This window comes from Ambystoma mexicanum, chromosome 12 (genome assembly GCF_040938575.1).
Source record: "Ambystoma mexicanum isolate Mex_15411 chromosome 12, UKY_AmexF1_1, whole genome shotgun sequence".
In the NCBI taxonomy this organism is placed as follows: Eukaryota; Metazoa; Chordata; class Amphibia; order Caudata; family Ambystomatidae; genus Ambystoma; species Ambystoma mexicanum.
The window spans coordinates 655252551-655279211 of record NC_090936.1 but is presented as its reverse complement, the minus strand read 5'-3'; the positions used below and the strand labels follow the sequence as shown (position 1 = coordinate 655279211).

General features: G+C 46.2%; 1 protein-coding gene across 1 annotated transcript in view; it reads right to left on the bottom strand.

Moving 5' to 3' along the window:
- Positions 1–26661, bottom strand: part of PIK3CG (phosphatidylinositol-4,5-bisphosphate 3-kinase catalytic subunit gamma) — a 380321-nt gene that overhangs the window by 323243 nt on the left and 30417 nt on the right. Inside the window, exon 3 of the mRNA XM_069629131.1 lies at positions 9748–9813. Coding sequence (XP_069485232.1) covers positions 9748–9813 — 66 coding nt within the window. The remainder of the gene's footprint in view (positions 1–9747; positions 9814–26661) is intronic.

Below are 26661 nucleotides of genomic sequence, written 5' to 3'. Positions count from 1 at the left end.
TGACCTCATACTTCATCCATTCACACCAACATACTGTCATACACACATGTCCCTTTGTTGTTATCTCTTATAAGAATGTACTTACATGCGCATGTTCACCCGAGTTTCTAGGTTACGTAGTCCCAATACTGGCCTGTCTTTCTCTCTGAAGGCACGCCCGCTTCAGTGAGCAGAGATGATTTCTTTTAAAATGGCTCATTCTAAAAACCGCTCAGGAAACACGTGTTCTTTTGATTAAGGGGACTAGTCACTGTAGATGGGCGTGACTCCTTCCTGGTGACTAGGCCTGGACCTTCACAAATTATGGGGGAAAACTGGGATCACGTCTGTATAGTCACCACTTGTAAGGGGGTCCCTAAGTACGCTCACACCAGAATAAATAGACACCTCCAGGGAAATAAGGCAAAAGGCTGATCTTGTAAGGATAACAAGTTTAATCTTACAAAATGAGGATGGTAGCAAAGGACTCTGCTACCTGAATGGTCTTCTCCTGTCCCTTTTTCCATTCCTTCCTGCCAAAGTAGTGCCAGGTAGGGGTTTATACAGTCCTGCCTTGCCATGTTGGTGTCACTAGATATGGACCATGGCTTCCTCCCAATCCGTCCTTCTATACTAGGGATGCTCCAAAGCCTTCTTTCTTCGTTGTCAGCAGGTTTTTTTCAGGGTATGCTGTTCTACATTTGGCTAGATCTGCAGAAACACACTGCAGCTCTGCAGACTTTTACAAATCTTGAGGCCTAGCCCCAGGAAAAACGAAACATTTTTATAAACAATTTTCATTCATTCTATCCATATTTCACTCCTCCTGCTAATTTTATCTGGGCTCTGTAGGTTCCCCCACACTTAATACTTATAATGTGTCCCATTCTGTATTTTGTCACACAGAACATATAATTCCTATTCTTAGCCTGCACAGACCCTTGATGGACAGTAGACAGTTGGTGAGTCCGTTCATGTGCTGCCAGTGCTAGCCTTAGTGACGAACACTGTGGAAGGGCCTGTAGTCAATTTTTAGAATCTCACAGACCACATTCCTTCTGGGAAGGAGGGGGAGTTTGACTCCTCTACTGCACTAAGAATTTACATTGCCTAGGATCTGACATTACAAATCTATACATCTAATAGTTAATTGTGCCTTATATTTGAACAATAACTGCCTTCTTCAGTGCCTACCCATGTCTCTGTATGTGATTATACATCCCCGTGCCCCGCCTCCAGCCTAGTCCATTATAGTGCCTAAAAGAGGTCTTGCATAACTCTAAAGCGCTTGGGGGTTTGGGAGGACCCTGGTTCCTTCCCAACAACACCTATAGTAATGTTACACATACTCTGGAGTAGGGCTTACGCTGATGTTTTTATGAGCAGATTCCTTACCCTCCTCAAGGTAGGACCTGGTGTCGTTTTTTGCAGAAGCTATAAAACCTCCTGCTCCAGATCAGTAATCGACTGGTTGGTGTTGAAGGGGAATCCAAGTCTTTGTCATTGGTGGGTTGGTTAGTTGGGTATATACAGACCTCAGACTTGAATTCGTCCCCAGAATATCCTGTCACGGAGGAAGGGGAGGGAGGAACAAATTCACTGTCTTGGCATTGGCACCCAGTGTCATCTCACTGGTCTAAGCATGGTAGTCCCCCACTTCTGAAATCATATGCTATCGGATGTCAAGTCAATAAGCGAAGAGAGGAAAATGTCTTAGGTCCTTAACCACTAGAGATTTTCCCATCAGCTGATTGGGAGTGGGAGGTTTCTATGCACCCTCCTTGTACCAGTTGCTGTTATTAAGGGGATCCCAAACACTTTCTGCTTTGGTTCTGCTTTGTCAGTCAGTTAAGTCTCCAACCTTCTGCCAGTGAATGGCAGTTCACACTGGGGAGAGAGGATAGTTCTTTCTGGTGAGGTAGAGGCACACAGGACGACCCATGTTCATCCTAAGCTGTGCTGCCTGATTCGCTCTTTGGAACTTTGGGGTGGGGTCCCCTGGCCCTGTCCAATCTCTTTCTCTCCCCTGCCTATAATGTGGTCCTCCTCCTGTATCTCTGTTCTGCCTTGGGCCTGCAAAGCTTGCAGGAAAACTCCTGTACTGTCTACCTACTATTTCAGTTAATCACTTTAAGGTCACGCGAACCGTCTAATTCCACTAGTTCTGGACCACTCTTATCCTACTCTACCTGCTGAACCTCCACCCTCTACTCTAGGTCCTTCTCCAAAGTTCCAATCACACTCTCTGTTCTTCCCTTCTCTGGAATCTCAACCACCTCCTCCATACTGTTCCTTCCTTCCTCTGATATATCAAGTTGTATGTTTTTCTACTGTCTCCCATGTTTTTGTCTCATCTATAATCTCTATCTCCTCCCTCCAATGTCTCTTATAATTTCTTTGTATCACCTTACTCTGGTATCACCACCTCCCCCTGCCACTTTTCTTCACATGTCACTGCTTCCTCTGGTCACTTTTTTCCAAATATTATGACCACATCCCACCATCTCATCATAGCACTCTCCCCCAGATGTCACCACTCCCTCCTGCTACTTTTACAGTGTTGTCACCACTTTTTCCTACTACCATTGTTCTGATGTTATCTTTTCCTCCTTTCACACTTCTTCTGATATTACCACCTCATTCCACCATCTTTCCCTTGATGTTCTCCCCTCTCATACCACTCTTGGTCTGATATCACCACCTTCTTCTGCCACTTTGTTACAGATATTATCATCCCACCAGCCTTTTTCTGAGGCTATCACCTCCTCCATATGACCTTCTCGCTTGGCATTCTAAACATGATCTCTCCTCTCTGGACCTTCCCCAACTTTCTGCGTTTTTCTCCTCTGGCTGTCATTCCTCCGACACTATCCTCTGCATGCTTGTTATGCTCCACAACCTCCTCTTCAGAGTACCATCCAAATGCAGTGGATTGGGCCTGCTTGGAATATTGCTTGGAATACTGTTCAGAAGCTGGGCTCTTGCTCTTGGTGGGTACACAGATGTGTCAAGCGACCCTGCAGTCAAATGATAGCAGACGTATATGTTCTATTGAGTGCGTGTTGGTGTCCTTTTTTCCTATTGGAACTACTACTGCAGAGTTATGTATAGGCTACATGGGTGCCTTGTCTCTATGCACACTCATAGTGATACAATCTCCTACCACTGCACAACACACACACACATACCTTACATTTCCTTTACCACAACAACAGTAATCAAGCTCCCACCCTTTGGTAATCCAAGATATGCCTATGCTCATGGGCCTCCTCTTCTAGATCCAATGGATGTCAGTGAGATGAGTGGCACTCCCCTGCCAAGTGCAAAGGCCCAAATGAGAGTGACCAGGAGATCTTAGACATACCACGTACAGGTCCATCTAACCTGAGATTGGGGAGGCACAAGACTCTTTGGTCACCCCTTTGGCCACGCCGTTGGTTGTTCCCAAAACCAGTCAGGGAACTTGGTCACAATAGCTATATCAGTTATTTGCATAGCCAGATCAATTACTGCATAGCTATATTAACTGTTGTATTTGTAGACCAATTGCTGGATAGTTTGATCAATTTCTGAATTTCTGGGTTATGTGTTGTCCTACTGTACTTTGCACTTTTTATCCAGTTTACTTGTTTCAGTTTAGATGAATTGTTGCATAGCTGGATCGACTGTTGCATAGTTAGATCAGTGGGCCAATTGTACTTTGATCATTGATTGCCTACATTAATTGATTTTATATGCAGATTGATATAGCATAGCTATACTTGCCATTGCATAAATAGATTAACTGTTGCATATCTAAATCTATTGCTTCATAAATAGATTAAATTCTGCCCAACTGTACTTCACACTTTGGTTGCCTGGATTGTTTCACATGTAGATTATTGTTGCATAACTCTATTAATTTGCTGCAGAACTTGATTACATATTGCATGCATAAATAGAACATGTACATTGTTTGCACATGTACATTAATAGTTGCATAGCTAGATCTATTGCTGCATTACCATCTAAACTCAAAACAACTGAAATGTAATCGAATGAATAGCACCAAAGCATCTAAAAGACAGACCTAATAATTCCCTTGATAAGGCTAATTATATCACTCCCTGATGGAACAGTATTTGTTTCCTCCCACTATATATACCCCTTGTTTGCCTACTCCCCTCTAACTGGCTCCTCTCTAAAATCTCCTACCACTACACAATACACACACATACCATGCCTTTCCTTTACCACAACAAAGTTAATCGAGCTATATGGAAGCTCACCTCTTAGGCCCACCCGCCCCCTGAACACATCAGCAGCAAACACAGACCCAGAGCATTTTTATGTATCCGACCATGGGGATTCCTCTTTGGATAAACATATTCCTAAACCACGCACATAGAGCCAGAGCAGATCTCAGGACCTGGGCACTTCTGACCTGCACTTATCAACATCACCGGTTTCACATCTGCCTCTCTATCACACGAACAACTGTGGCAGCATGGAATGAGTAGTCTGACCAAACAGTGGCTTACTGATTGTAATAGACCTTTATTTCTTTAGTGAATAAACCTATATATCCCTAACTAGAGGTAGTTTCCCTACCTCAAACAAACTAAAGCTTGGACAGTCAGGACGTCTGTGTAGTTCAAATCAAAGGTTCACGGTTCAAGTCCAAACCCCTATTCTGTCCCTACCACTTAAATAGAAAAACGAATATAAGAAAAAATAATTATTTCTAAAACCCAGGAGAATGACTCCCTTCTCCTAGTGTAATCCCTAGCTCTGTGTAAGCCTCTTACATGCTATCTGATCTGCAACTTCTTTAACAGTTCTTGTAGCTCCCTCCAAGGGCTTCTTCCATTCTCCACTGTTTCTGTCTTGGTATCCTTGCCCCCACTGGGATGATGAAGAGGTTCCTTGATTCCTCTTAGATTCTACAGTACCACACCCTTGTGGAACAGCCAGAAGAATTGGTGTACAATGTTCTTCACTACTTTCACTTCTTCTTATACTTCTTCTGCTTCTCGACTCACAGTGTCAAACTTTCCCAGCCAACTCCTGAATGTATTGTTATTTCTGTTACCTTCTCTCTGGGAATGCTTCACCGGTTTCACTAGGGGTCATGGGTTTGTTCTTCCGCCATCTACTTCTGCTTCTCTGCGTAGGCCCGCTTGTCCTCGCAGCCAGGTACTGCGGGTGGCTCTATGTTCATTCTTCAACCGTTTTATTTTTGCTGCACTTCTTGCTGAAAAATGTTTGCTGAAAAAAATCATCTAATTCTTTTTTTCATTTGGGAGGCCCCCTTAATCCCTTCTCCACAATCATGTATCCCTATACACCACCCGACCCTACCCCTTATATGCCCAGCCCCATATTTTTTTTGGGCAAATAATGTTCTTCAAAACGTGCCACAAAATAAAACCAGGGGATGAATCTAAGTCGTACCTTGCTGGTGGTCTCTGACCAAGTTCCGGATTGGACAGTCCACATTACAGGTCATGCTCCCCAAACAGTCACCTACGCGGCTCCGCAGAAGGTCAGAGTAGGCCGTCTCTGTACATTTCTCGGACTGCACGGTCCACTGATGACATGTAATGCCATCACCTCTCAATGTTTCTACTTCAAGTGCATCGGCTCCCAACCGACACGCAAGACGCAGGCTGGGCGTTCCTCTGCTTGTCTCCACTACACTTGAGAGTTGCCTCGCTGCAGACTCAAAAAGCCCAGCTCCAACCTTGTGGGCTTCTCGATGGCATCCTCGCTCGCTGGGTTCTCCTTTGGGATTCAGAACAGAACAGAACCAAGTACTTCATTGATGTTTAGTTTAAATTGCAGGAGCTGCCCCAGGAACTGCCCCCGTGTAACGTCAGTTCAGTTGACAACTGCTGGTGGAGCACTCTTCTTAGTCAATTGTAATGTGCTTGAGTTCTTCTTTGTCCGTGTACTCATTACAACGAGATTGTCTGACAGTTTACAGTAACATATGGTGTCAGACTGTATCCTAGATAGAGAAGATTTGGGTGTTGTTACTATGCTGTGGGGTCGGGAGTTAAAGGAGCATCCCCAGGTGGTCCTCCCACATGTTACCACCACTACGGGAACTATTGATTTGCGACCCTAACCTCATGGAAAGGGGATCCCCTCGGGGGAGAAGTGACGTCATCGGAGGATCGTCACACAACCCCATTCCCCTTTGCTTATGGGCCAGGTGCAGCGAGATCACCAAACATGCCTGGAAAGGCTGCATACAAGGCTACTTTACATTAAATGACATTATATAGGCAACGGTTTCTGGTGCAATCATTTGTAAAAGTATGCTGTATGCTATTGCTTGGCAAAGAAATCTAGAAGATAGATGACTCCTTTGCAAGTAATGGGCAGGAAGGTAGCCTGGAATTATACACATTTCTGAATAAAACATTGTGGGATTCACTGCTAATTGCACTGGGGTGGTGTAGACGTGTACAGCTACGTGCAGTGCGGTCTCCTCTGTGCACTTTAGATTTAACTGTGAAAACCAGCAATGAACAGAAATCCACAAAGACCCAGGATTCTATGCATTGTTTACACTTCGTAGTTCAAACGATCGTAAAGCCCTCCTGCCATGCAAGTGCATGGCGGGAGGCATGTTGATGGTTTCCTGTGGAATGCTTCATCTTACACTTGATTTTTACTCTGCTCCACATTTACATTTGCTTATATGTTGAAGCGCTAGAAAGGAACAGAATCACGATTTCTGCCACTGCCATCATCTTTCCAATCTGCCCTTTCCAATCTCTGTCAAACAAATGCACAAGAATTTTCGGCAGCATGACATTTTCATGCTGGTGCAAATGCTGTGGATTCAGACGGATTATGACTCCTATTTACAACAGCAAAAAGCAAGAAGATTCCATAGGAATCCATTGTAAATTCTGTCTGAAATGTATAAATGTCAGGCCGCATTTGCTCAATTTGTACTGCGAAGTGCAAAAGGAAGGCGTAAAGGCAATTTTGTTTTTCTTTATACAACTAAAATTTGCACTCCAGAGTGAAAACGACTACAATTGCAGGTAGGGGACCTGCCTGCACCTAAGTTCAAACATAAAAGGTCCCTTCTGTGCGATTTATGCTTTTAAGGAACATGGATCCAATGCATTCTCGTGAACATCAAAATCAGATGCTGGCAAAAATGTATTTAGTGTGACAAGCTGCAGGTGGCAAGAACGTCCGATCTTGTTCCATGCTCACACTCCACCCGCCAAATACTTGAAAATCCCTAGGGTGTTCAATGAGATGTAAAACCATTAATATACCTTTCTTTATATGCATTTACACCTCATTGAACAAAAAGGGGAATTAGAAAAAAGGACCCATGTGTAAGCTAAAGGATGGTTCTCTCATTTTCCTACTGCAGTGATGTCTAGCTTCATCAGCTCTGGAACACAAATAACACTTTTTGTATGAGGATTACTGCATTAAGAATTGCTGGGATTGGGGCTCATGTTGTAAAAAGTGATAATTCCATGGGACACCCAACATTAGCACTGATGTACCTGTGGGTCACCATCATACAATTTTCCACAATGTTCCGCTCCTCAAGGGGCCTGTGGAGGCAATGGCTGCTGCACATAGGGATATGCCAGCGGAAAAGTCATGTAGACAACAATTAGGCTGAACACGGGGTTGGAGAAGTTATCACCACCAAGACGCCATTAAAGATGAGCCTGATTCGTGCTGATCCCCACACCGTCAGCGACATGTTCATTTTGTATTCTTTGGGAATTGCATATCCCTTTGCCCTGTTTTCAATGCTTGAGCTTACCCAAGCATTTATCTTATACTGTGCACTCTGCCTCTGTTTTTAAACAGGCACTGCATTCGCTCCTCTACTCGACTTGACGATAAACCGATTACCAGAGATAACTTTATTTTCTGCATCTACGAGACAAGCTATTCGTCGCCACACCAAATGGTAAGGATTTGCTTACACAGTAAATTATTTGGTTTTCTGACGCATTTGTTGCCATGTCTCTCTCGTTGTTCCTATCTCTGACCATTTAGGAGACTGATGCTGTTTCTCGCTTTTCCTTTTTTGCTTTTTGATCCAGACAGAGACTCATCAGAAAGATTCAAACTGATGTTTGGTGGTTTTGTGACCAACTTTTCTCCATTCATTGATGTACAGTGGCTATTTGAAGTCTTTTTCCTGACAACACTATTACATGGTATGATTCATTGCTACTTGTAATTCCTTTTTTGACTCAATAGCACTAATCAATCAGCAGTATGTAAAAAATGTTCTTACTATTTGCTTTTTTTCCCTTTTCCTTGCTCTTGGACCAACAGGTACTTACGCTCTACTTCTGTAATCAGGGTAAGCCCACATCAGTGAAACGAGGTGCATGTTAGTAACAGCATGCCCACATAGGTGCTTCACTTTGCTGCACATACATTAGACAGGTGTGGTAATGGTCTCTTTTATTATCTTTCAGGTCGTAATTTTCACAAACCCCTAAGCACAACGTCCTTGAGCCTATCAATACTAATTTGTTTACCCCTGTAGACCTGTACATCCTTCCTAACAAAGTGACTTTGGGGCAAATGAGGTGCATTTTCTTTTCTAAAGGAGATGTGTGTTACTGATGGATTTTCCATTTGAATGTTAAGTTCATTGGCTTTCTCTGTCTTTTTCTGTTTGTTTTTGATGTGCGCCTTCCATAACCCCCAAACCTAACCCCCGCTCTGCGGTATGTTGCATTTACATTATTATTTGCCATATGGCTTGATAACCTACTCCTTTTGCTTCAATTTTTGTCTTTGTTTTTGATTCACAATACTTATGTTGATCACTAATGGACTATATATACACTTGATAACCAATTTGTTGAATTGCTTTCTGTTTCTTTGTCCATCCTTTGCCTATTTTGAAACGCCTGTCGTTATCGATCTTTTGCTTAATACATATATTACACAGCCTTCAGAACGACCTGCTAGGTCGAAACACGTGTCGGCTGTTCACTACCGGATTAAATTTACTTTTGGCAGTGCGTGTTAAAATTTACTTCTAAAACCAATCACCACTAAATAGCCTTTAAAGACCCACACCTCTGCACAGAAATAGTGGGGGGTGGGATTATAGCACACCACAATGTACGACACTGGCAGGGTTATGTGCTGCAGGCGGCCAATACTGAGGGGGGTACGATAAAGCATCGTCACTAACCAACCCGACCAAAAAGAAAAAAACTCATCCCTCTGCATACATCTCTCAAACTCGAAACTAAACACAACCATAACTCTATAGCACAACAGGCCGCACGCACTTCACTACACTGCAAAAACAAAACAACCCATTGTGGGATCCATATCAGGATTGCATGCAAAAATGCACATGCAAAGGGCATCCATTACTTGATAGGAATATCGGGACCACGTTTTGCACCTTAAACTTCAGGTGCTTGCCATTCAAAATTGGAAACCAGTTGTTATATGTTTCAATTGGAAGAAAGGTGGTATGTAAAGTATCAACACGTATTACTAAACGTTGTACTCATGTGAATTCCTGTTTGGTTTACCATGCTATGTTTGATTGTGAATCTAGGCTTTAAAATTCAGGAGTTAGATAATAATGGTATGTAAACAGTTTGAGATTGTGGAAAATAGATGGCTCTAGGCTGTGGGGTACTTTATGAACCAACAGTAACAGCTTGGCGTTTTGTTTGTAAGAGAAACCGTGTTTACAACTGACAGCAAAACAATCATTGGGGAGTAATTGGGATTCTCAAATAAACTACTTACGCGTAATCCTCTTTTAAGAAGAAACCTGGCCAAGGCACTGTCGTGATATGGTTCAAACTTTACAGCCTAAAAAATAAGAAAGACCAAAAGTTTTATTAGGCACATATATGTACTTTGTAGGTATACACTGCTTGTGTTTCGGTAATAGAAGTGAGTATTATCAAAAAGACATGTGACTCCACGAAGCCTAGAGTCCTGAGCCTTTCTAAAAAGGAAATGTGCCTACTTCTGTGCCAAATGCGTACTGACACAAGAATGAATTTACATTAAAATGATGAATAAAATTAAAATCAAAAATGATTAAAAAAATGTCTAAAAGAACTAATGCTATGCATTTACGACACGTTTACAATATATCATGTATGATTACAAAAATGAATTAACATAACACATACATCATAAACCAGAACATGCAAACGCTAATGTAGCACACATTACATTCAATACAACGTGTATTTACAAACTTAATTGAAAAGCCAAACATGTAAACCATACCAAAGCAAACACTACATCTCTATCGCTACAAAACATATCATTTATACGAGAAAAAAAGCATTAGAAAGAAAACAAGGGTGAGTTAAGGTTACCATAATGTTTAATTTAGTTGTTATATCTTTTTAATTGTGCATACACAGGACATTAGGTTGTAACCTTAACATTTCTGTTTCCACTGTTTGTTGGCTTTACATTTTTGTTGGTTTAACCTTAACTGTTTTTTAAAAGATATATAAATATACAGGTCCAGTGGGTCTCGAGGTAAATAAGAGTGGAAACCCTGTGTGGTGGAACCCATTTACCATGAACGTTTTTTAATCAAGACCTTTCCACATTTCTTGACTCATTGTCAGGTAGATTTCAATGAGCGACATGCTCTACTAACTTTATATCCCTTTTTTCAGATCGTACAATTAGCAGAGGACCTATGAGACCGAATCTAGCCAGTGAGGGTTCTAAATTAGTTTGTAAATATGACCAATTAACACATGAGGGAATTGAGCGGGAATCTCAGATCTATCGAGTAAGAATCCAACATAGAACCGGACAAAAATTAATTTCCTTAGGTACTATAAACAATCCTTCAAAATTGGTTAAAGGTGTAACAGTTTAGCATTTGTCAGGCTGATAGCGAGGAAATGCTAGGATATTAAATAAGAATGAGGCAGTCAATTTTCAGAAGATTATTATTAATTCATTTGTCAGTCAATTGGGGTATTTAATTAACCCAATAGGTGATGGGAAATTGAATGATTACTTTAAGGAACTTTATGATTTACCATGGGTTTTCTCACTTTTTTTTGTTGGTTGAACACCCTTGGCACCCACTTGGGAAACTACACAGGTGCTAATCACGATATACACCTCTGCCGCAGGTCAACCCTGCTGGTTATGGCACTGCCGCGTGCGTAAAAGGACCCATGCTTAGCTCGGGTCTTTCACTTGGGCGATGGGCCGTTGACAGCTGGGTCAGCCGCTGTGATGGAATCACTTCAATATAACCATTACCTTAAAGGATGTAGTAGGACTCAGGAACCTCCAGGAAGGCCGCACTGGGCCTCTGCTCCAAAGGAAGTGTTGGTCGAAATCCCACCCCTACTTAAAAGTGCCCATATTTCCTCCCAGCATTCCCATTTATAGAACCTGGCATTTAATGGCTGTTTCGGGGTTTAGGAGAGTAGGTAGAGAGGTTTCACATGCTGTGTTTTCTTGGGCATGGTTTCTACATGCCTTAGCTCACCATGACATTGTGGAAGGCTCAAACATCTGGCCATAGACAGGCTATGTGCCCTTAAGCACTTTGTGCATAATCCTAGAGTTTTGGTAACCATGACATAAATGAGGAAACCAAAACAATGTAAGGGTTTTTTGCTTGCTTTTCAGGGAGCTTTTGGAAACTTGACAAATTTGGATTTCTGACCCCTCCAGAATGTTGTTGGGGGCCTGGTGAAGTAAGTGGGAGGGCTTTCCCCCATCTAGAGGTGCTGCATACCACGCTTACCCACCGCATTTGTTCTTCATAACCGGCATCCACGCTGAAAACGTCGCGGCACCTAAAAGACACAGAAAAAGAACTCAATGCAAATACGAAAGGGGTGCATCGCGCATCGCGCTCTCACTCACCTTCAACGCTACTCATGTCAGCAGCACGCCGCAATCCCTGGACGCCGGCCATCATCTAAGGAAGGAAAGGAATTAAGTTAGAGAACTGTTCAAAAGACTCATTATACTTACCTGTCGGACTCTTGCCAGTGAAGTAACTAGGCAGCAACGAGCCCGCCTCAATCAACGCGCCCCTGCGCTGAAAGCAGGACGGAGAGCACACTATCCAAGAAAACAAGGTGAGCTGTGGATCAAAGGGAAGGGTTGGACCCCGGGGAAGAAGGGGTTCAAGCACACAGAGACAATAGGGAGTTAAACTCTACCAATCCTGTGTTTCAGGCCCAGTCTCCAGTGGAAGAGCCTCCAGGGAAGGGTTTGAGGTCGTAAGAGGCCAGAACAGGCTGAGTGATGTCCCCGTGGATACCAGGTGAGCGTTACAGCGGGGAATGGGTGGCAAGAAGGTAATTTAAACACTTAGTGTTTCTAAAGTTCCACAGCCAATTGCTGAATTTGGGTTGGATGCTATGGCTTGGTCGTTGGTTCCCCCGCAATACCCACAGCCGTTACAAGTTCCAAGGCCAGTTGAATCCAGTGCTGCGCCTTTTTGCTGAAGGTTTTTTCACATTGAGCATTACGCATGTGTCTTCGTTTGGGGGCAGTGCATGGGTTTTCGGGGGGCAGAAGGTACGCACAATTTGAGGTTCATGCCCAAAATCAACCACCGACACTGTTACCACTGTCGACGGCACGGAAATAACTTCTGGTCCAGTATCCCAATGCACTGCAGCTTTAACCCTTCTGTGCCAGGATGGACACCAAGAATCTATTGTTTTCGACCTCATTAAGGCACCACAGTTCCGGTTGATTTTGGGAATGCCATGGTTGGTAGATCACAATCCTCGAATCGATTGGCAAGAAAAAGAATTGGCCTTTCCCGAGACTTGCGCACACACATGTTATCGCCAAGAGAAACAACCAATAGACACCAGAACCTCCACGCTTACGACTGTGGCAATCGGCACCCTACCATTTGAGTACCAGGATTTTCAAGATGTCTTTCAGAAAGAACAGGCTAATACCCTGCCACCGCATAGACCATACGATTGCCAAATCGACCTGACACCCGGCGCACAAATCCCTTGTGGGTGAATTTACGCACTCACTGAACCAGAAAACCAGCACCTGAAGGCCTATCTTGACCAATACCTGGCCAACGGGTTCATCCATCCCTCGAAGTCTCCAGCAGCCAGTCCTCTATTCTTCGTACCGAAAAAGGAGGGGGACTTGAGAACGTGCATCGACTATCACGCACTGAACCAGAATACCGTGAAAATCGCTACCCCCTGCCACTGATCCCTGAATTGCTTGATCAAGTCAAAGATGCCCAAATCTACACAAAACTAGACCTGAGGGGGGCATATCACCTTGTTCGCGTAAAACAGGGGTACAAATGGAAAACCGCTTTTCGCACCAAATACGGCTTGTACGAATATCAAGTAATGCCCTTTGGCCTTTGCAACGCGCCTGCTCCATTTCAATACTTCATGAAGGATGTCCTACGGGAATTGATTGATGTCTGTGCTCTAGTGTACATCGAGGATATCCTAGCATATTCCGCATCAAAGCAGGACCACGTTAAACAGGTCCGATCCGTATTGGAGAAATTCCGTCAACACCAGCTCTACGCCAAGCTCGAAAAGTGCTCATTCCACGTCTCCGAGGTGGAATTCCTGGGCTTTATTCTCAGCCCGAATGGAATCCGAATGGATGTACACAAGGTAGATGCTATCCTGAACTGGCCATCCCCAAATGCATTCAAGGGGGTTCAAAGTATGTTGGGTTTTGCAAACTTCTACCGCCGGTTCATCCCAGGATTTTCACAAATCGTGCATCCCATCACGTCATTACTAAGGAAAAGCAACAAAAAGTTCCAGTGGACAACAGAAGCCGAGGAGGCTTTCCAGGAACGCAAAGCAAGATTCACATCTGCCCCAATCTTACGCCACCCTCGCCCTGATCTCCCATACCTGGTGGAAACGGACACCTCAAGCATGGCTATGGGAGCCGTTCTCTCACAAAAGGACCCCGAAACGGGCCAGTTACACCCTGCTGCCTTCTGGTCGCATAAATTCACACCCCCTGAACTCAATTATGCTATCACAGACAAAGAAATCCTGGCCATTAAGTCAGCCTTCAAGGCATGGCGGCACTACGTCTTGGGCACCAGACACACAATCACCGTAATAACTGGCCACCGGAACCTCCAGTACCTAAAAACGGCAAAGGCCCAATCCTCACGACAACTATGTTGGGCTCTTTTTTTTGCTGAATATGACTGCGTGATTATATTTCGACCAGGGGTGAAAAATGGGAAGGACGATGCCCTTTCCCGTATGGGGGTGGACGAGCAAGGGTATCAGACCCCTGACCCAATAGCAATCATCCCGAGTGACAAGCTCCTAGGAATCACAGCAACCATAACTCAGAAAGAATTACATGAAGAAATCCAAAACCTGATGAGTCCGGAGCAATTACAAGCGTGGAGTGCACAAGGAGAACATTACATGATAAAAGATCAGTTGCCCTACTTCAGGAATTGTTTATTCTTACCAAACCAAGAACTACGAGAACAAGTCATTTCCGGTTATCATGATTCCTTGATCGAGGGCTACCCCGGAATCGCTAAAACCCTAGCCAAGGTAAAACGAAATTATTGGTGGCCTACGTGGCGTAAAGACATTATGCAATTTATCCTATCTTGTGGAGTGTGTGCTCAAAACAAGTCATCCAAGCAGAAAACGGCTGGGCTATTACAACCATTGGAAATCCCACCAGCACCCTGGCACACGTTGTCCCTCGATTTTATTACTGACTTAACACCCAGTCAAAGGTTTAACACTATTCTTGTGGTCGTGGACCTATTTTCAAAAATGGCACATTTCATTCCTGTTAAGGGGCTCCCAAATGCTTCCACTCTGGCAAAGGTATTTCTTGAAGGCATTGTACGACTCCATGGGTTTCCTTCAGTTTTGGTCTCAGACCGAGGTACTCAATTCGTATATACCTTCTGGAGAAAATGCTGCTCTATGGCCCAGATCGGCATCCGGCTATCCACCAGTCACCATCCCCAAACGGATGGTCAAACTGAGAGGACAAATCAGACGCTCGAGCAGTATCTGCGTTGCATGTTACACCAAGCTGAAGGAAGCTGGTTCGACCTATTATGGATAGCTGAATATGCTTATAATAATTCCCTACACACCAGCACTGGGCAGACACCCTTTTATACCATTTATGGTAGGCACCCACGTACTTCTGAGTTGGACGTTCCTACAACCCTGGAAATGCCAGCAGTCAAAACCTTGCACACAACCATTTCTCAAACCTTTAAAAGGGCAGATGAACACCTATTTCAAGCTAAGAATCGCCAAAAGAAGTTTGCTGATCAACACCGAGCAAAGACCCCCAACTACCAAGTTGGAGACAAAGTCTGGCTGGCGTCTAAACACATGTCCATTAAAGGAGCCCGAACTTTCCGTCCAAGATACCTGGGTCCAATCACCGTCACCTCCGTGATAAATCCTGTGGCGGTCAGACTAGCTTTGCCGTCAAACATGCAGATTCATCCTGTGCTCCACGTGTCTCTGCTTAAACCTGTTCAACCTGGGACCCAGGTAGCAACGCCACCTCAGCCAGTAGTAGTCGCTGGGGAGCCAGAATTCGAAGTCAAGAACATCCTAGATTCAAAGTACGTCAGATCCAAATTATACTACTTAGTAGACTGGAAGGGCATGGTCCACAAAACAGGACATGGGAGCCTTGTGAGTACATTCATGCACCTCACTTGCTTAGACGATTTCATCAAAACCATCCAACCAAACCAGGACCAGACAGAAAAGCCACCTTGAGAGGGGCCTTGGGGGGGAGTGCTGTCATGAGTCCTGCCCCTCATGTCTCCAGCCCTCCAAGATGTCAGGCTAGAGCCAGGCCACGATCACCTACATGGCCCTCAAGGGCCTCTCCATCCCTCCAAAGACCCACTTGGAGTCAGACTTGGCGCTTGTGGCACCAGACTCACTCACACCCATAGGATAGCATTGGGGATTGGACTTGTAGTGCATTGATGGGGACAAGATGGATGCCCCCACATATTTCAGTTCCCAGAACTGCATGTGCAGTCTAGTCTTTTGGGTGTGGTTCAGCCCAGAGACACCTGGGATACCCAGAGACTATTTAAGCCACACCCAGGCTGAGAAACATGCTTTGCGTTTTCTGCACCTGCAGTGTGACACTCACCATGTTCGGATCGGTCTCCAGTAGGCCTGCATCTTTCTTCTGCGCTCAGTTCCTGCAAGAACAAGAACACTGTTAGGAACAGCCTTACCTTGCAGCGCTTCTGCCCATCATTCATCGCTCCTTCTGTTCTGAGGGCATCTTTGGCGGTGTCATTCCCATCCCGGCACGCCGCTTCCTAAGGAAAAGGGAAAAGAACAGAAAAAAGGCATTAGTAAGCATTCTGCAAATCTTAGCTTATTTTTAAATACTGTACGAGCTTCAAACGCTTACCTGAATCCCAGCCGCTCTGGGGGAACTCTGTCTCTGTAACTTCTCATCCATCTGCAAGAGGGAAAAAACACTCCAGGTTAGCGTGGAAACATCTAGAGGCGCCGCATACCGCGCTTACCCACCGCATTTGTTCTTCATAACCGGCATCCACGCTGAAAACGTCGCGGCACCTAAAAGACACAGGAAAAGAACTCAATGCAAATACGAAAGGGGTGCATCGCGCATCGCGCTCTCACTCACCTTCAACGCTACTCATGTCAGCAGCATGCCGCAATCCCCGGACGCCGGCCATCATCTAAGGAAGGAAAGGAATTAAGTTAGAGAACTGTTCAAAAGACTCAATATACTTACCTGTCGGACTCTTGCCAGTGAAGTAGCTAGGCAGCAACGAGCCCGCATCAATCAAGGCGCCGCTGCGCTGAAAGCAGGACGGAGAGCACACTATCCAAGAAAACAAGGTGAGCTGTGGATCAAAGGGAAGGGTTGGACCCCGGGGAAGAAGGGGTTCAAGCACACAGAGACAATAGGGAGTTAAACTCTACCAATCCTGTGTTTCAGGCCCAGTCTCCAGTCGAATAGCCTCCAGGGAAGGGTTCGAGGTCGTAAGAGGTCAGAACAGGCTGAGTGACGTCCCCGTGGATACCAGGTGAGCGTTACAGCGGGGAATGGGTGGCAAGAAGGTAATTTAAACACTTAGTGTTTCTAAAGTTCCACAGCTAATTGCTGAATTTGGGTTGGATGCTATGGCTTGGTCGTTGGTTCCCCCGCAATACCCACAGCAGTTACAAGTTCCAAGGCCAGTTGAATCCAGTGCTGCCCCTTTTTGCTCAAGGTTTTTTCACATTGAGCATTACGCATGTGTCTTCGTTTGGGGGCAGTGCATGGGTTTTCGGGGGCAGAAGGTGCGCACAATTTGAGGTTCATGCCCTGAGCAGGTTTTATGCAGGGGGGTAGTAGTCACATTTAGTTAAGGCCGTTTCAGAATTCAGATATCCAAAATGGCAGGTGAAATAGTCAAATAGCTGGCAAGTCGTGTCAATTTTGACGGTGGTAGGAACAAGGTGAAGGGCCAGGGTACGGCAGCAGGCACCACTGTTTGGGGCCGTCAAGGGCTAGTGGCAGGGAGTGGAGAAACACAGAGCGGTGGGCACAAGTTTTGTGCGTGGCGTTGTGGCATGCACCGAGTCCCAACAGCATTTGTTAAATGGGTGGTTGGTTGTTCCGACTAACAGCGTTCCATGTTCTAGGTCGCATAACCACAAGTGGGCACTGCGCAAGGCACATCAACCCACAGAGCATTCTCAGCTCGACTGTGGGGGCTAACACCCCTTTGCTTTCCCTCGCCTCAACATTATCAGAGAGCTTGCTATAGGGTATTCAATTCTGCGACAGAGGCAGAAAACAATGGTTCCTCAGCGTGTCACAAGGGACAAGGACACACAAAGAGCATGGTGTCAGGGTCTTGAGCAGGCGTGAAATGGGGAAGAGGTACATCACCCACTTAGGCGCTAGGCAAAAGTTACTTTTGGGGGGATCAAACCAACAATCACAAACGCAGGTCGGTTTATAGTCATAATGTCGACAAAAAAATGTCGACAGACAAAAATGTCGAAAAAATAATGTCGAAAATAATAATGTCGACATTCTATACTTTTAATGTAAAAAGTCATAATGTCGAAAAAAAAATGTCGACATTTTTTTTTCGACAATATGACTATAAACCCTTAACACTATCAACACCTCACCCAACACCCTCCTGCAACCCCCCCACACCCCACACCACCACCCTCCCACTCCTCATATGCAACACATTCTAATTATTTATATATTTATTTATTTATTTTTTCAATAAATAAATAACCAACAAAAAGTATCATTTACTATGGGGGGGTCCCCCCCCAACCCCCCCTCACCCAACACTCCCCTGCCACCCCACCACACCCCCTAACCACCCTCTCACCCCTCATACTCAACACAATCTAATTATTTATTTATTTATTTATTTATTTTTTCAATAAATAAATAACCAAAAAGAGTCTAATTTACTATGGGGGGGGTCCCCCCCCAACCCCCCCTCACCCAACACCCCCCTGACACCCCCCCACACCCCCCCCAACCACCCTCTCACCCTCATTCCCAACACATAGTAATTATATATTTATTTATTTATTTATTATTCAATAAATAAATAAACAAATAAATAAAAAGAATATCATTTACTATGGGGATGTCCCCCCCAACCCCTCTCACCCAATACCCCCTGCCACCCCCCACCCCTCATACTCAACACATACAACACAACAATAAATATATATTTATTTATTTATACAACATTTCGAAAAAATGTCGACATCAATGTAAAATGTCGACATTTTTGTATGTCGACATTATTGATTTTCGACATTAATTTGTCGACATTTTGACTGTCGACATTATTGATGTCGACATTATGACTGCACACCACGCAGGTCACAGCGGAGACCTATGGAGCACAGTAAACAGCAGGCTTGAAATGAGACACGGTTGGCAGCCACGCATGCCAGGGCACACCCTATAGGGGCGGAGCCCCTTCTCCCTGAGCAAATGGGTACAGGGGAGTAGGGTGCTCTGGACGGTGCCACAAGTGGGGGGAGGGGAGGCACAAGGAGAACAATAATGCACAGGGGCAGACAGCGCTCAGCCACATTTGTCAAGCCACACAGGGGAAAGTTGTTTTTGGGTCTCTGCCACAGGCTTCCTTCATTTGCTCACCGTGTTTTTCTGTCATCCTTCAGGGTCCGCCGGACAGTTACGTACCACGCAGTGAGGAGCTGGCACAGTTACTTTACCAGGTGGGAGCAACGGCGAGCCCCTAAATCGGGTTAGGAAGAGAAGGTCACCACGTTTCAGAACTGCTTGGGGCATTCAGAATAAGGCCGCAGATAATAGGGAGAAAGAGCCCGCGCAGGGGCCAGCCTTATACCACTACCGCAAATGCGTGGGGGAGGAGCACAGGAAGTGGGGAGGTATGGTTTGGCTGCTGAATGACCTAAGGTTTAGGAGAAGCATGGAGAGTGACCACAGCTTGAGATTGGAGCATAAGCGGTGGAGGATTTGTTGGCAGGGGTGGGCAAACCTTGGCCCACAATAGAAGGAGGCAGCCAAACAGGGGATGTCAACGCATAACCAAATGATGTGAGTGGCCAGGAGGTGTCCTGCCTTGAATTAATAAAATGTTTATCTCTCTTGAAGGGTGCACTAGTGATTATACTGGAACAAATTTACAATCAACAAGATTTACAATATGGTAAGGAAGATAACACCAATGTTAAAAAACAAAGTTTATGAAAGCGTATCACATATTTACGTAAGGTATGCTTTAGATGACAATTAGGATGAAGGTTTTGTTTTACACAATTGCAATCTTGTGGTGTTTAAAATCAAATAATAACTAACAGTTAATACAGAGCTATTTAAGCCTTTCTTCTCCAGGTACAAAGTAAGATTTCACCTCACCCACCCACCCCAAACTGTGATCTAACCTTCACATAGTGGTCAAACCAACCTGGCCTAGATCCACAACCTGGCTGTAGCATTAAATGACTATCCCCAGCTCAACTTTTAAGGGCACCCATCCCGTTACTTTCCCTCGCTGCTTATCATGTCACAACACTAGACCAACCAGTGAAACTATTTTCGGATGAAGTTAGCATTCCAAGACGGACAGTCTGGCACGCACCTATTGTACTCGTTCAAATGCCTTTATGAGAATGGGAAAGGTGTCAATAAGCATCAGTGAGGTTTCCGTATGCTTAGCATCAAAGCACAGAGCATTTCAGGTCATGAGAGGGAATATAGAATGAAGCGTTGGCTTTCCGTTAAGATTATGAAAAGGGGAAGAGGTTTTATAAGTGTAAGGGGTATGAAAAAATGGAGGACAAAGTAATATAAATTAAATGGAAGGAAAACTAAATTTACTTTGGGAAATAATTAGACCCAGTTGATGGGGGCGGGGAACTTAGGGCTCAAGGGGAGGGAGTAGTGCGGGGGAAAACTGATACAATAATGGAAAAGGAAATATGTTTAACTAAAATAAAAGAAATTACACAATTGCGTATAAATGAGGGCCCTCCTGGAAGGGATCACAACGGCTGAGCAAGGGGAGGCGTGGCCAGCACGCATGGAGTGAGGACGTGTTCTCCTCGTGCTCCTGCCCGAGATCCTACAACGGACTGAATCGTTCGGCCGGCTTAAGCTGAACAAGCACGCCTGAAGTAGCTACGGGAAGAAGAACCGTTTCCCTACCCTCAATGAAGTTTCTGCAAGAAAATCGGACCGGGATAACGGTTATCCGAAGCGAACAAAGAGGAGGCCCCGACCCAACAAAATGGCGGCGCCCGCCGGTCCCATCTGAGACACACCGCTGGAGGGCGGATAGCCTCCGGAGGCGAGAGAGGAGGGCCCACAGCGTCCAACCCAGTGATCCGGCGACACCCCGGGGGGGACGGATCCCCGCTGCCGGCTGTGACCTGGGTTTCTGCCTCCGAGACCAAGTCCCGGGAGGAGGAGACGAAGGGGGGGGACCCTCAGCACGAGACCGCGTGCAGGAGAGGCGCCGGCTGGCGGGAGGCCGCGAGAGACACGGTAAGACACGAAGAAGAGAGAAGGTGACGGGAACATCCGCAGGCTGACGACTCCCCATCTGCAACGACCGCCCTCGCAATCGACCCTACATACACGTCCCCGCTGAACGTGAAAAGGCTGCGTAGCACGCCCAAAGACAGGCGATGTCGCCCCCCAAAAGCAAATTAAAAACCGCGACCATGGACTCCTTCACCACGGTCAGGGTGAAACAACAACAGGGGACAGAGGCAGCAGACAACCCGACGGCTAAGGAGGACGATCCAACAAATACGCAAGTGCTACAAGCCATAGCGGCGCTACGAACGTCCATCGAAACCAGGATCGATGAAATCAAGTCGGACATGCAACTGATGAGACAGGACGGCCGTAACCTTACAGAAAGGGTTACCACAACGGAGGCAACGCTCCAAGACAATGTTAACGACACCACAGAACTTAAATCTAAGGTCCAAGACCTTGAGTTGCAAGACGCTGAAGGACGTGCCTGCCGCTGCAACATCCGAATCCTGGGGGTACCGGAAGACACGGAGGGCCCAGACCTGACCGAATTCGTAGAAACGATGCTATTGCAAGAAATCGGGGCTGGCAAACTGACCCAGGGCTTCTCGATAGAACGGGCCCACAGATCACTTCAGAAGAGGCCCCCTCCGGGCTCCCGACCGTGCCCTATTATTGCAAAAGTCTTGAACTTTTGCGACAGAGAGACTATACTGAGATTCTCAAGAGAAGGAGGGGAGATCGAGAAACATGGCACCAAAATAGTCATTTATCCAGACTATACCCCCGCGGTGCAGCGAGCACAGAACTCATTTGTACCGCTGAAAGCTAGGTTGCGCAAGCTAAACCTCAAGTACATGCTACTGTGCCCGTCCCGCCTTAAGGTACTATACAAGGGGAAAGCTATCTTTCTTGAGACTCTGGCAGCGGCAAATATGTGGCTTGAGGACAACAACCTTGCTGATGATAAGGACAGCACTGCGCATGAAGTCACAGGCCATTGAAAGCACCAAACGACAGGAAAATGAAGGTTCGCACAACTGCTGAATGAATACCGGACCGGTTGAGATCTACAACTCTATGTACGCCATGACGGGCAGGAGCGCTCCGACCCATGCGAATAACAACAAAGCCAACGCACCCCCCTGCAACACGTGGAGGCCGACTGCCGACACACCACCCGCACCGGGAGGCCCGGAAAGGCCTGGAAGGATCAGGTGCCCCGAGCACTGCAAGTTTGAAGCAACTGCTGGGGGCAGTTTTGAGTTGCAAGGTTTGTTGCCCTTATTTACTAGAATGAGAATTATTAATGTTAATAAGTCTCCAATTGAAACTGAGAGAGAGGGGAGGGAGGAACCGATGAGGCTCGCGCCCCAACCCCAACACAGACCGACCCCTGGTTAACAGGTCCAGGGACGGCAGAGGCAGGGGAAAGGGGGGACAACAGAACCGTTACTAAACCCCTATGGCCGCGACCACCATAAAAATAATGACATGGAATGTAAGGGGCCTAAGGACTTATCTCCGAAGGAACAGGATTAAAACCTACCTGCACAGAAAAGGGGTAATAATAGCATTACTACAGGAGACCCACTGCACGGCGGACTCGGTGGCCAAGCTACAAACACATTGGGGTGGACAGGGGTTTGGCATCACTTATTCTAAATACGCAAGGGGGGTCTACACCTGGATTCACCCACAGCTCCCACTCCGGGTGGATAAAACTGAGATAGACCCGGAAGGTAGGTTCGTCGTAATTTGGGGATTCATTGAACAAGAAGCAGTATGCATCATGAACTCCTATCTCCCTAACAATAACATACCGCCCTACCTGAACTCACTGTTCCCTAGAGTTGCGCAGTACAGGAACGATCTCTTTATTTGGGGGGGGGGGTTAAATTGTGTACATGACCCACGGCTGGACAGATCCACACCACAGCTGGGAGGCCCATCGACTGCTACAACAGCACTATCCGCCATGTTGGGGAGGCTGGAAATGACAGATGTGTGGCGGGAAAAACATCCTGAAGCATGCGAATACTCATTCTACTCATCCCCACATAAGTTACACACAAAACTAGATTATATATTCATAGACAGGGAACACTTACCCTGGGTGGAGGGAGCACAATACCTGGGGAGGACTATCTCTGATCAGTCCCCGCTTCTGATAACATGGAACCACAGAGGGCCCAGACCCCCCATTCCCATGTGGAAAATGCCCACAGACGCCCTGAGGGACCCAGCCTTCTGAGAAGAATTACGCGATTCTATTGATGCATACCTAGAGGTTAACATCGGTAGTGTAGCTTACAATAGCACAGTGTGGGAGGCTCTAAAGGTGGTAACCAGGGGAGAAGTAATTGCAAAGGCGGGAGGTATCAAGAAGCTGCTCAGGAAGGAACTAGACCTCGTGGAACGGCAGATTGCCGTTCAACGAGGTCTACTTGAGGCTACCCCCGTAGACACCCAACAGAGGGAAGAGGAGCTTGTGAAACTTAGAGAGCGGAACATAACTGCGTGGAACAGGCTGGAAAAGTTCGACTATACTGCCAAAACAAATAGAGCACATGTTGAGGCCGACAGACCGGGCAGACTACTCGCCTGGCTCTGCCGTAAAGAGGACCCCAAACACCCCACCACCTCACTACAAGATGAGGATGGAAACACACACTGTACGCAGCAGGGCATAAATTACACTTTCACTCGCTTTTACACCCACCTGTATTCACATGAGGAGCAGGTCCCCCATGAACGGTTGATAGAAACACTAGAAGAGATAGGGCTCCCGAGGCTGTCCCCTGAGCAAGCCGACTCCCTAGAAGCAGAAATCACACCCGAAGACATTACCGATGCAATTAGATCCCTGGCCACAGGCAAAGCACCGGGAACAGACGGGTTGCCCACAGAATTTTTTAAAACGTATGAGTCCTCCCTGACCCCCCTATTACACGCAGTATACCAGGAGGCATACGAAGAGGGGATACTACCCGAAAGTATGAGGGAGACGCTTGTGATCCCGATCCTCAAGCCCAATAAACCGGCAGACCAATGTGACTCATATCGCCCGATTGCAATGTTAAATTATGACGTTAAAATCCTGACTACGATTTTAGCGAAGCGGCTGTCTAGAATAATAGGAGACATAGTTCACCCAGATCAGTGCGGCTTCGTGCCGGGCCGCAATACATCCATGAACCTACGCAGGCTGCAGCACATTATAGCGCAAACCAATAAAGACAAGGACTCATACGCGCTGCTGTCCCTAGACGCAGTCAAAGCGTTTGACTCCATCTACTGGGAATGGCTTGTGGCAGTGCTTAGGGAGTTTGGCTTTGGTCCCGGGTTTATCAGGTGGATTAACATCTTGTATGCTAAACCTAAGGCAAGGGTGAAATCTGGGAAGTATGTGTCGGAGGCCTGGGATATATGCAGGGGGACTAGACAGGGTTGTCCACTATCCCCAATGCTTTACATACTGGGACTAGAACCCATAGCTGTCTACTTTAGAAAGCAATTCTTCGATGCAGGCATTAGACTGGGAGACGTGGATCACATCATCTCGCTCTACGCGGATGACATTCTCACATACATCAGGGACCCACACCTCAGTGTACCAACCATGTTAGAAGTGCTGGACAATTATTCCAAGGTCTCTGGGATAAGATTTTGCAGGTCGAAGTCTTGTATGTTCCCCCTAGCGGCCCTGAAAACAGAGAGTTTGGAAGCACTCCCTGAAGTTGGGATCCAATGGCAGAATACGTCATTCCGCTACCTTGGAGTGCACATTATGCATACCCCCGAGCTAATGCACCAACGAAACACAAAGGCTGCACTCCCCGCCCTACGCAAATCAATGGCGTTCTGGGCAAAACTCCCCCTCTCGATGATGTGCAGGGCTTCGATAACTAAAATTATCGTTCTCCCACGTTTCCTTTATGGGTTTCAAAATGTACACTACTATATACACAAGCCCTTCTTCCGACTGCTTGAGACCATACTGCGAGAGGTCCTATGGGGGAAAGGCAGGCATAGAATAGCGTTGCATTTGCTAACCCTACAATATAGCCAAGGCGGTATTCAACTCCCAAACCTAGAAAAATATTACATAGCAGCACAGCTTAGTTTTGTGACCAAATGGCTAGATGATGAACCCACATCCGAAACACCATTGCTACAGGCCATGCTGCCCCAATTCCATCTGAAAGAACTGGTCTGGGCACCGTCCAAACTGCTGGGAACGCTACCCTTTTTGGCTGACCTGGGAAGGTAAATTTGGCACAGGGCAAAAATGCTCACTAACTCACGGAACTCCTATACCCCGGAAGTCCCCCTAATCGCAGACCTATGCACAACACTTTCGGATTTAAAACATATCAGGCTCTGGGAGAGGGAAGGAGTCTACACCTGGGGAGATCTGTATGAGGAAGGCACTTTCAGGGAGTTCGCCTCGCTGCAGGAAACGGAAGGCATACATACCGGCCAGTTTCTGTGGTACCAAAGAACTCGTGCTGTGGCCCGACGCAAATGGGACTTGTGGCCGGTGGAACCAGATACAGACCCACTCCTCACCTTGATATACAACTTGGGAGAGGGCGGTAAACCCGTTTCGCAAATATATGGCCACCTGATCGACATGCCAAATCCTCGGAGCATGGAAATGAAAAGCAAATGGGAGGAGGATATAGGCCGGGAAATGACTGAAGGGGAGTGGAACAGAGCTCTCACATTCCCCAAAACGGTGTCCAGAAACCATAGATTTAGGCAGATTCAGTTGAACATACTACACAGAACTTACCTGACCCAGTGCCGCATAGCCACCTTCAATCCCCAGGCACAACCGACCTGCAACTGGTGCAATGGGGAAAAAGCGGATCTGATCCACATGTTATGGGAATGCCCCAGGACAAGGGCTCTGTGGGACAGGGTCCAACAAACTTGCGAAAAAGCAGGCCTGAGTAAATATAATTGGACACCCAGCGAGTGCCTCTTAGGAACCTACCCCAGACCAGCCAAACTCAAGCATGCAACAAGGCTCATGGACATATCGTGCATACTGGCCAAAAGAACTATAGCAATGGCCTGGAAGAAACCCATGGGCCCTCAGTTCAAACTATGGCACAAAGAGACTGAACGGTGGGTGCTGGCCGAGACCGTGGCATGGGAGGACTGTGTGTCCAGATCCACGGATGACTCTAGCATGTCACTCGAGGCATGGAAGGAACTCACCAGACACATGTTCCACCCCTCGGATGATAAACCCCCCTGAATCGGAACTTAATCCAGGCCCATGTGGGACCTGTCATAAAGCCAGCAGCAGCGGAAGTACTGCAGAGGATAGAGACCTTGCGGAAGCTTTCCCCCTATTGAAGTTGCCGGTTGGTTCCCCTTCGCTCCCACCCTCCCCCCGAAACAGTTAACGATATATGTAACGGACAGAATATGGAGACAGTTATGGTTGTTTTGTTTTTGTATTTGTAATTTTTTGACGTTAAGTTAAACATATGTTTATAACTATTTGAGAATGGCTCCATGGTACACAACTTGTTTGATATTTTTGAAAAATGCCAATAAACAAATTTGAAAATAAACAATGGCTGAGCAAGGCCCAACATGCCCCCCCCTGTCGGA